This window comes from Marmota marmota, unplaced genomic scaffold (genome assembly GCF_001458135.2).
Source record: "Marmota marmota marmota unplaced genomic scaffold, marMar, whole genome shotgun sequence".
Taxonomy (NCBI): domain Eukaryota; kingdom Metazoa; phylum Chordata; class Mammalia; order Rodentia; family Sciuridae; genus Marmota; species Marmota marmota.
The window spans coordinates 24,482,964-24,494,169 of record NW_026000211.1 but is presented as its reverse complement, the minus strand read 5'-3'; the positions used below and the strand labels follow the sequence as shown (position 1 = coordinate 24,494,169).

Genomic DNA, 11,206 nt, shown 5'->3' with positions numbered 1-11,206 from the left:
GAATATGATATGTCAAGAAATTTGTAATGTTTGAACAAACCACAAATAAAAAAAAAAAAAAAAAAAAAAAAAAAAAAAAACCACCCCAACCTAAGGGTTGGGGTGGAGGAGGCAGACCTCCATTTGTAGCCAGTCAGGCAGAAGTTCCAGAGGTCTGGACTTATGAATGGGTCAAAGAGGAGACAATCTCAAGTACTAAGCTCTCACTCTTGAATTGAATTAATCTTTTGAGGTCATAGAAGTTTTTTATATTGATTACAGAGAAAAAAATAAGGTACTTTATTTTTCCTAATACAATATATTTTGCACAGCCATAGAAAATAAAGAATAAACACTGAATTGTTAATAGCGCTTATCCCTAGGGAGTAGGAATAAGGATGGAGTTACAAGAATGGAGTACTTAACTTTTAGTCATGCATGTCTATACTTTTTGAATGTTTTTCATGAGCATGTATTCCTTTAAACTTAATAATAAAATCTTAAAGAATGTCATCCCTTTTCAATTATTCAGATGTTTCTATCTGTAGTACTAATATAAATACAAAATATCTGCTGGAAATTTGTCAACATACAGTCAAAACCTTTTAACTTGATTAAAACTGTGGTGCTAAGCTGGATGCCCTGGCTCACACAGGTAATCCCAGCAACTTGGGAGGCTGAGAGTGTGGATTTCAAGTTCAAAGCTTGCCTCAGCAACTAAAAAGGCTCTAAGCAACTCCTTGAGACCTTATCCCAAATTTAAAAATAAAAAAGCCTAGGGAGGGATGGGGTTGTGGCTCTGCAGTAGAGTGCTAGCGTAGCATGTGTGAAGCCCTGAGTTCGATCCTCAGTCCCTCATAAAAGTAAATAAATAAAGGTATTGTGTCCAACTACAACTAAAAAATAAATATTAAAAAAAAAAAAAGGCCTAGGGATGTGGCTCAGTGGTTAAGCACCCTTAAGTTCAACCCCTGGTACCAATAAATTAATTAATTAATTCATTCATTCATTCATTAAAATTGTAGAGCTAAAAGAAAAAAATTAAAAGATAGATGGTGGGGAAAGATAAATACAGGAAATTCAAGGTCCTGAGAAGAATGACTAACATTTTACTCTTTCACATAAGATAAAAATCTTCAATTTACTGTCATCATAAAAGTTAACAATATGATGTGTTAATTTAACAATAGTTTTAAAAAGTATCTTTTCATTTAGTAGGTATTAAGTTTATCTAGGAACAAAGTAATTTTAGCTGTAACTCATACTCTGAAACTAGTATGTGATACCACCTTGAACTAGTCATTTCAATTATCTTCTACTTTTAATTTATCTTTATTTTGTAATTTATAGAGATTTATGATAATAATGGGAGTGATAGGACTTTATTGAGTAGGACTTGAATAAACTACTTTGAATTGCCTTTCAAGAAGCTTTGCCCTATCTTACTTCCTACATTATCAAATATAATAGCATATAGTTCCAAAATAGCCATGACAATTACTACATTTTAAGAACTTGAGAAAACTTTCAATATATTTCAATGTTATTATAACAGAATATACTAATACAAAGGGTACTTTCTAAAGATGAGAACATTTTCTCAGTGGTAGTGTTTGTATGTTTAAAAGCAGTTTAGTTTAAAAATATGTTAGGGATGCGGACATCACTCAGTGATAGAGTACTTGCTTAGCTTCCATCTACACCTGGATTCAATCCTTAGTACCATTTTAAAAAACAAAGTTAATTACTGTTTTTGCTTCTTCAAATTCTTGTACTTACTATACTGCTTCGTTTTAAGCAATCACTAATAAGAACAAGTCAGAATTAAACTACCAGGGAGATGGTATGGTGTCAGTATTATCTTAGAATCAAGCTAATATTTATATGCATATGTGCTGAAGCAAAAAAAGATACTCCTTTTTTTTTTTTTTGTACCTGAGAATACATTCACAAAATGAATCCTTACAAGGAACATATCCAAAATTATCAATGGCTTAGGACTTATATTGAATTGTCTTGCAAAATTTTTCTGACCTTCAAATGATTCTCTATATTGGACAATATTTGGATGCTTCATGTTTGCCAAGACGGCAACTTCTCTCCTTGATTCTTCCCTTTCTTTACTGGACATCTTAAGTTGGAGAAAAAAAGGAAAATAGTAAATCAAACCATTAGTAAGAGAGCTAATAAAAAAATATATAAATGGCATTAATATAATCCAATCAACAAAACATAGCAAGGAGTTAAAAAGGATGAGCTGCCAGGCCTGGTGGTGCATGCCTGTAATACTAGTGGCTTGAGAGGCTGAGGCAGGAGGATCACGAGTTCAAAGCCAGCTTCAGCAACTTATCAAAGCCCTAAACAACTTAGCTAAATCCTGTTTCAAAATTAAAATATAAAAAGGACTGGGGATGCGGCTCAGTGGTTAAGTGTCCCTGGGTTCAATCCCTGGTACCAAAATAATAAAAATAATAATTGTTTTAAAAATAGAAAGCATGAACTGATTCTATATATAAAAACATTTTAAGATGTTTAAGCTAGATTAAGTTACAGGATAATAAGCATACTTTTCTAAACACAAAAACTCAAGGACATAAAGATCTGACTATTCTAAAATCAGTGGTACTCTTTAGGATTATGGCAGCCTTTTGCTTTAAGGTATATATTGCTATTTTTTTTTTCAAGTCCTCTAATGAGCTCCATGTAACCAAATCACTACTTGTGTAATCGAAGTAAAAATATACTTACTCTTGAGATGTTAATTTCCTTGATAACATATTGTCTGCCATCCTCGGTAGATTCAACAAGAATGGCTTTCCCAAATGAACCTTCTCCGATCTTTTGCACTCTAGCATACTTCTCCATGGTTCTTTTTCTAAGGCATTTTTATAGGTATACTAAAAAGAAGGAAAAAAACAGTTAAAAGAGCACTTATGTTTAATTCAAATTCTAATTCCTTAGGAATTTCCTAATTAAAAAAAAAAAGGCTAACATCTTTACTGAAAGTTAATAACCTTTATCTCAGTTTCACTCCTGCAACATAGTTACAACCCAAAAGCCAGACAGTGACATTTCAATTTTGTAAGAATGCTTTGGAATTTCAAATATTTCCATACTTAAAATTATATGCAGAGAACAGCAAACTTTTTCCTACATAAACGACTTAGTAGCGATATTTTATTATATCTAATAAGAATGCAAGCTTAATAAGATACTCAAAGTTATTTCTTTGCTATTATAAAACAACTTCAGATAAAATTTATGTACATATATTTTAGTGTACTTACAAGGATTTCCTTAGGATAAATTATAAGTTCACAGAATATACACATTTGAAACTTTCAAACATAATGTCATACAAAAATGTCTACCAATTTATATTGTAACTTGCAGTATTTTTGTCATACAAAAATGTCTACCAATTTATATTCTATCTTACCTACCTTCATTAATACTGGCTATTAATTATTAAAATCTGTGAGAGGCAATAAAGGGTAGTAGTTAAAGAGTACTGAAGAGAGATTGTGTGTAAATCTGGCTTTATCACATACTATATGGTCTGAGACAATTGACCTATCTTTACATGTTCATCTATAAAATGTAGATAACCATAGTATGTACTTACAGAACCACTGGGAGGATTAGTTAATATAAGTCATGTACTGAGCACAATGCCTGGCATATGGCAAACACTATGTCACAATTTATTGTTACTCTTGTTTGTTGAAGGAAATAATGTTTCATTTTTATTTGAACGAAATAATGCTTAACTGGTAAACTTAAAAAATTCTTCCACATTTACTGAACATTTGTATTTCTTCTTTTTTGAACTATTCATCTATTTTCTTAATCCATTTTCTACTAAGAGTATTCTTTTTAATAATTTGCAAAAACTCCTAATGTAATCAAATCCTTAGCTATCACAAATGACTTCCTCCTATATCTTATTTATCTTTCGATTTTATTTAAATGTGAAAGCTTATTTTGATGTGAACAAATGTATTAAATTTTTCTTTATATTTCTGTTTTAGATATTATACATACACCCTTACCATACCTAAGTAGTTAAAGTCATCAGTAGCTTCAACAACAGTAATTTCAAGAGAGTGATAATTTCAGGAAAAGCCCAAGTACACTACACTAGAAAGTAAAGTTTAAAAAAATAAAAAGTAGTGTGTGGGGGGAATGGGTGGTAGAGATAGGGAGTCATAGAAGCAATAATCAACATAGCCTGCTGGCAAGATTACCTTTAATGTGGACATACATGAATTCACTATATTAATCTGAAACTCCTTCTAAATATTTCAATTACCCAACTTTTTCTCTTCTATTTCCACTTACAGCAAACAAATTTCCAGTGTATGATTCCCTTCTGGGAGAAAATGAGCTTCCCAGGAAACTATTTTAAATTTCTGTGACAGTGTACTATATTTCTTTCTCATTGTAAATTAATAAATTGATGCTGTCATTTCATCCATCAATACTAAATTTGTTTAATTTTATTTTGCTTCTAAAAAAAGAAATAAAATGAAGGTATTGTGTCCACCTACAACTAACAAAAAAAAATTAAAAAAAAAAGAAGACTCAATCTCAATAAATAACAAAATTCATAGTCTAGGCCTGTAAAACCAAAGGCTAGAACACAGCCTGTGGTAAAAATTGATGGGTAATTATGCTGTATGAAATTTTGTGGGAGTCTTCCTCTACCTTAGAAAACATAGCCATATTCCATTTTAAATTTCTATAGGAAACAAGAATGTTTTTAGCAACTTTAAGAGAAACAAGAAAAGAAACATTATCATAGACATTAGCATCATCAGTGGGTTAAAGAGGAAAAGTCATTCCAAACATATTAAATTCAAGTTTTATCAACTGGTGTAATATAATGTCTAATGTCTATCTGGGAACCATCCAAAATTTAAACAATTATGTCCCATTATCCCATTTATGGAATACCTAAAAAACTTACACTGAGCAAAAAATATACCACTTATGGTAACTGTGAAATGCACAGTTATGCTTTCAGAGTTCTATTCTTTAGAGAAAACAGATGAAAAACAAGTGATAATATACACTAGTATTATTTGTAATAATAAATTACATAAGCTATAGATTAAGACTTCCAACCTATTTTAACACACCTGTGACAATTTCACTGAAATAGTCATGGAAATAAAAACTTGGGGTTTCATGGGTTAATGATTTCTCCAGGACAGGAAAGTTCAATATGTCACATTACTATGCTACTTAGGAAAATAAAAAAAATCAATATACACTCATCTTAGAAAACTAAATTTCATAAAATAAATTATAATACATACTAATCACATAATAAGATTATTTCACAATCATCACTATCCAGCGAATGCCATGAAAGGAAAAACAAAATCAGTCATTTGGGCCTTTCTTAAAGTTTAGTTGCCAATTACTTTCCAGGGATCACATGAAAACATGGAAGCTCCAAGAGTCCCTAGTATTGCATTCTACTGCCAACTACATTACTGCATCTCTTAGTTATAATTAATTCAGTAAAGCAGAAGAGAATCTACTGCCCCTGGTTTTGATAAAAGATAACTCTAACTGCAATCAAAATAATGGCACAAACACAAACACCTGTCCAAGTAATAAAAGACTTGTGGCAGATGAGTTCCAGAATAACTGACACGCTCTCCTTTTTTGTAGTTAACATACATAAGAGGAAATAAAAGGAAAACCATGAAAAAATAGGTTATTTTCAATGTCTTATAACATATTTAATTGAGCTACTTATTTCTTTGTGGTAAGACTTCTCAACTGAATTATAATCCTAAAAAAAATTTCCAAACAAATGAAACAAAACAAAATGCACTGTCCACATTATAACATGTAACTGACGCAACACAGAATACTGTTCTTATTTCATTATGGTAATAAACTAAATTCTAAATAAATGTTCATCTTTTCTATGCTTACATAAAATCACAACTTTCAGTTTATAAAAACCATAACTCACCACTAAATATATGAGGTTGAACATACTACTTCTTCTCCACACTAAAGGGGTCAAAAAGACAGAACAGGATCTCAAGATGGCAACAGCAAAACAATTCTGGAAACTGGCAAACAACACACACAAGGCGGCAACAACTGACTTAGGAACCAACAGAAAGCTGTATTTTAAGCCAGCAGAGGGAAATAAGAGAAATAAGAATGCAAAAATAATCAATTAAATAAGTTGATTCCCTCCATATTTAGCTCAATAACCAGGTACACATGAACGTCGGTTAATACTAGGATTAAAATAGGACTGGTTGAAAGGCTAAGCAACAGCCACACATACAACATGCCTCCTTCATCTCTCCCAATCAGGGAACTACATATCTTCCATGTTGATAAAAAACTGAGATGTCTCTAGACTGGGAACCCCAGGTTCAGCTGGGAGATTAAGAGAACGTCCACAAAATAAATGTTGAGACTAGACTCTGACCATCCCACCTCCAAAAGCAATTTAAAACCTAAAAAAAAAAATGTATGATAATAATTATTGAGAGGTGGCAACTATTAATATGTTCTACATTCATCCTAGCCTTTTCTTCCCCTGAAGACATTTCCCATGTGCCACAGTGAAATAGAACTATAGTATAAAGAAGCAGTCTTCCTGGGATGAGGAGAGAAATGAATTAGTTTTCAGAGCTTCCAAAATCCTAGAAAGGAAAAAACAATATAGGAGTCTAAAAATTTGCAAGTAAATCCACTTCTGTCAGCCCATTTCTAACCTACACATGCACACAAAAAGACTGAGACAGACTGGTTCTAACAAAACCTCAGAACAACCATTGATAGGACACTTGGAAGTGTTAAATAACTGAAATAGAAAAAATAAAACCATAGTAGTAATAAAATAAAACACAAAAGAATGATTTTTTTTACAAAATCATTGAGTGGGTAGTTGAAATACTCCATAAAAGCAAAAGGTCTTAATGGATTAATAACTACTAGCATTAACTAGCATAAAGCAAATAAGAATAATAAAAAGTACACGTTTTAGCTCATACCCCCAAAGGATCATTTTTAATATAAATAAAAAGCTATGTACTCATAGGCATAAAAGAAAAATCCAACAGAAAAATGAACAAAGAAGATGAAGTTACTTAGGACGTATGTAGTTCAGCAGTTTATCTAGCACGTACAAGATCCTGATTTCAATCCTCACCACCAAAAAAGTTTACAAAGCTGGGCACAATGACACACAACTGTAATCCCAGCAACTCAGGAGGCTAAGGGAGGCAGAAGGATTGAAAGTTCAAGGATAGAGTGAACAATTTAGCAAGACTCTATCTCAAAACAAAAATATAAAAAGGGCTGGGAATTTATCTCAGTAGTAGAGTCCCCCCCCCCTAAATTTAATCCCTAGTACCAGCCAAAAATAAAATGATAATAATAAAAAGAATAAGTTGTAGGGGCTGAGGTTGTGGCTCAGCGGTAGAGTGCTTGCCTCGTATATGTGAGGGCCTCGTATATGTGAGGCACTGGGTTCGATCCTCAGCACTACATAAAAATAAATGAACAAAATACAGGTATAAAAAAAGAATAAATTGTATATAAATTATATTAACATGCACAAAGGTAGCCAGGCATTGTGACTCATGCATGTAATTCCTGTAGTCCAGCGACCTGGGAGGTTGAGACAGGAGAACCGAAAGTTCCAGGCCAGCATAAGCAATTTATAGCATGAACGTGTTTCAAAAAACAAAACAAAACAAAAAAAAGTACAAAGGTATCCAATCTTCTGTAAAGAGTAATCAAATTTGAAGAAGAGATAACTTTTATGTATATTTTACAATAAGAAAAAAATTCAAGAGAGCATTTTTCACCCATCAGATTGGCAAAATTCAAAAAATTTATTATTGTACTGTTTTGGAGGGAAATAGAAAGAAACAATATGGTGGTGCAATACTGTGGTAGTGTAAACTGGTCTACATGCTAAGGAAAATGATTTGATAATATCTCCCCAAACTATAAAGGTACAGACACTTTGCTACAATAATTCCACTCCTAGGAACTCATACTACAAATACTTCCAAATGTACAGAAAATGATATATTTACAAAGTTATCTTCTGCAGCAGTTTCTAGTAGCAAAATTTAAATAACCATAAACAATGAAGCAGCATTTGTGTTAATATAGATTAACTTCTAAGTATTAAATTTTTAAAAAAGATCAAAATAATAAATGTGGATATAGTACTCCCGCCTTATCCAGAGGACATGTTTCAAGACCCCCAGTGATGCCTGAAACCACAGATAGTACTAGATCTGATATTTTCCCTATACATATCTATGATAAAGTTTAATTTAGAAATTAGGGACAGTAATAGAATAACAATAAAATAAACCAATTTTAACAATATACTATAATAAAAGTTACATGGTCTCTCACTCAAAATCATATTGCACTATTACATTTTCACTTAAAGGAAATACTTTATAGCTTCTGTTTATCATATCCAAATTGCCAGCATCACTACTCTTGCTCTTCAGTGATCACTGAGTAAAATAAGGATAACCTGAATACAAGCACTGATAGTCAATCTGATAACCCATAAGGTTACTAAATGACAGGCAGGTAGTACATATGGTGTGTGAATATGCTGTATAAAGGGATGATTCAGGTCCTGGGCAAGACTGCTTTGAGATTTCCTCATGCTACTCAGAATGGCATGTAATTTAAAATTTATGAATTGTTCATTTCTGGAATTTCTCATTTAATATTTTCAGACCAGGGCTTGGATTGTGGCTCAGCGATAGAGCGCTCGCCTAGCATATGTGGGGCCCTGGGTTCGATCCTCAACACCACATAAAAAATAAATAAAATGAAGATATTGTGTCCAGTTACAACTAAAAAATAAATATTAAAAAAAAATATTTTCAGACCAGTTGATTACAGGTAAATGAAACTGGATAAGAAAGGACTAATGTGCTATTATTTATGTAATAATTGTAAATATATATATATTTATACATGTGTGTATACACACACACACATGTATACACACACATATGCACATATATAATAAGTCCTCATCAGCTGTTTTACAAGTTGTCCTGAAGGGAAACATTAGTAATGGAAGAGCAACAGATTTCATGAAGTCTTTTGATACTGTCTGCAACTACAATCCATACATACTGTTTTCCTAAAACAATAAATACCAATTTGAATTGTGGGAGAGGGCCAATTTATCTTCTCAGGGAGGAAAAGTCCCTCCCTTTTTTCTCATTACTAAAGAAAGCAGAAAACAAAATGGAAATACTATTGGACTTTTTTTTCTAAATACTTGTTTTTTTCTAATATCTATCTATTCAGATAATACTCAAGAAGGCCTGTAGTGAAAACTATCAACATGTAAATAAAGCTTTTATATTCATGAAAAGGTATCATGTTCATGACAGATTAGAAGGCAGAAGATTAGACAAGAGTAAAATTTACTTGGAATACAATGTCAATGTATTATTAACATGACCTCAAAAGAAATCCTGTGGTCAAGTTCCATAACCTTTACAAATTTCTGATGGTAATTTTCACTGTGCAAAAACTTGTTTTTCCACAATATAGGTTCCTTACTTTTCACTTAGAACAACAGACAATTCTAAATGAACTAGATCTGTAGATCTTCTAAGACCAGACAAATAAACTAGAAACAAAGAACTACTTCTCTTCATATTTGGTTCCCCTCCATCATCTCTACAGTATTGCTGCATCATAAGAATAGGCCACTATTAGCTTAGGTTGGATACTACTTTTAATCCTTCATAAATATTTCTGATGTAATTTACCCAGGCAATAAAAAATTATTCTTCTTGGGAAACTTACATTAGAAAATAAAATTAACACCTGCATTAAAAAAAGAGTTATGGGGGCTGGGGCTAGGGCTCGGTGGTAGAGCACTTGTCCAGTATATGCACAAGTCCCCAGCACCCCCTCCACACACACACACAAGTTGTGATTAACACTTAGAAGTAGTAGAACTTTTAATACCTTACATATGGAAACTGTCAAATCATGGAAATAAAAATATAAGATTATGGGATAACCAGGTAAGTACTATTATCTCCTTCTAATTAAAATATAGATAATTTAAGATTGGAGATATCTAATATAACCAATTTAAATGACTGTTTTTCCATATTAAGGTTTATATTATTATTTTAATTCCATTATCATTTTATCTTTTAAAAAATGTCTAAGGAACGTTTTGAAGTACAGTTAGTTCTTTCAGAGAATTACCATTTTTAATGATGTGAAGGTATTATTCCCGCAAACACTTAAGGTGAGTATCCATGCAATCTCTACACAAGCAAATATAAATAGGTCTCCTCGTTTCCACTATGACTTTACTCTTTTGCACATCATTGCTTCCCCCAAGTGCAACTCACCTCAATGTCACAGGAATTTAGTAGGAATAACGGTGATGATCAAAAGCATCGGTCTAGAGGTGGTAGTTCCTAAGAGACTTAATGAGGCAGAATCACCATCCTGCATTTTGAAAATAACATCCTGAAAGAGAAACCAATCTAACTACCAGCAGCTCACAGCCCAGACTGAAAGGGAGCACTGAGACCCCCCCACACACAAAAAAAAAATCACACCAGCCTTTAGTTGACACCTCAGGGTTGACCCTGTCCCTCCTCGCACAACCCGGTTGGGACCGACCCACACTACCCAAAGGAAATAAACACACTGTTTTCTGACCCCCTTGGAAACGGCGGGTGGCAGCAGGGGGAGTGCCTCCGTTACCGCCCGTCCAACTTCACAGAGGTCGTTGCTAGTGGCCAAGAAGGGGTGGGGGGCAGGCAGCACTTGGGACTGTGAGGCTCCCTGACTGCCACGTCCTCCTGCCTTGCTACAGTGGCTCTAGATTCCGGGATAAGAGGACAACAGCTTGGGACTACATGGTAAAAGTAACGCACCCTGGCGCCCGCACCCTGGAGCGAGTGCAGAAGAAGGGGGAGCGGCCGGCGCGTCACCGGCGCTGGCGTGTGACGTCAGCGCGCGGGAGCCGGCGCGACGCGGAGGTGGCTGGGAGCAGCGGACGCGCGCGGGGCGGGGCCGCTCGAGGCGGGGCTAGGTGGGGCGGAGCCTCGTGGGGGCGGCCGAGTGGGGCGGGGCCCGAGTGGGGCGGGGAGCGGGGCGGAGCGGGCAAACCCGCTAGTGTGGAGGGAGCGTGGAGGGCGTGGCTGATGGTGAAAAG

General features: G+C 34.2%; 1 protein-coding gene across 1 annotated transcript in view; it reads right to left on the bottom strand.

Annotated features, from left to right (window-relative positions):
- Nek1 (NIMA related kinase 1) overlaps positions 1–10,919 on the bottom strand; it is a 161,886-nt gene extending 150,967 nt beyond the window's left edge. Inside the window, exons 1-3 of the mRNA XM_048791768.1 lie at positions 10,392–10,919; positions 2,728–2,876; positions 2,014–2,110 (exon numbers count right to left, since the gene is read on the bottom strand). Coding sequence (XP_048647725.1) covers positions 2,014–2,110; positions 2,728–2,844 — 214 coding nt within the window. The 5' untranslated portion in view covers positions 2,845–2,876; positions 10,392–10,919. The remainder of the gene's footprint in view (positions 1–2,013; positions 2,111–2,727; positions 2,877–10,391) is intronic.
- Positions 10,920–11,206: the final 287 nt, after the last annotated feature.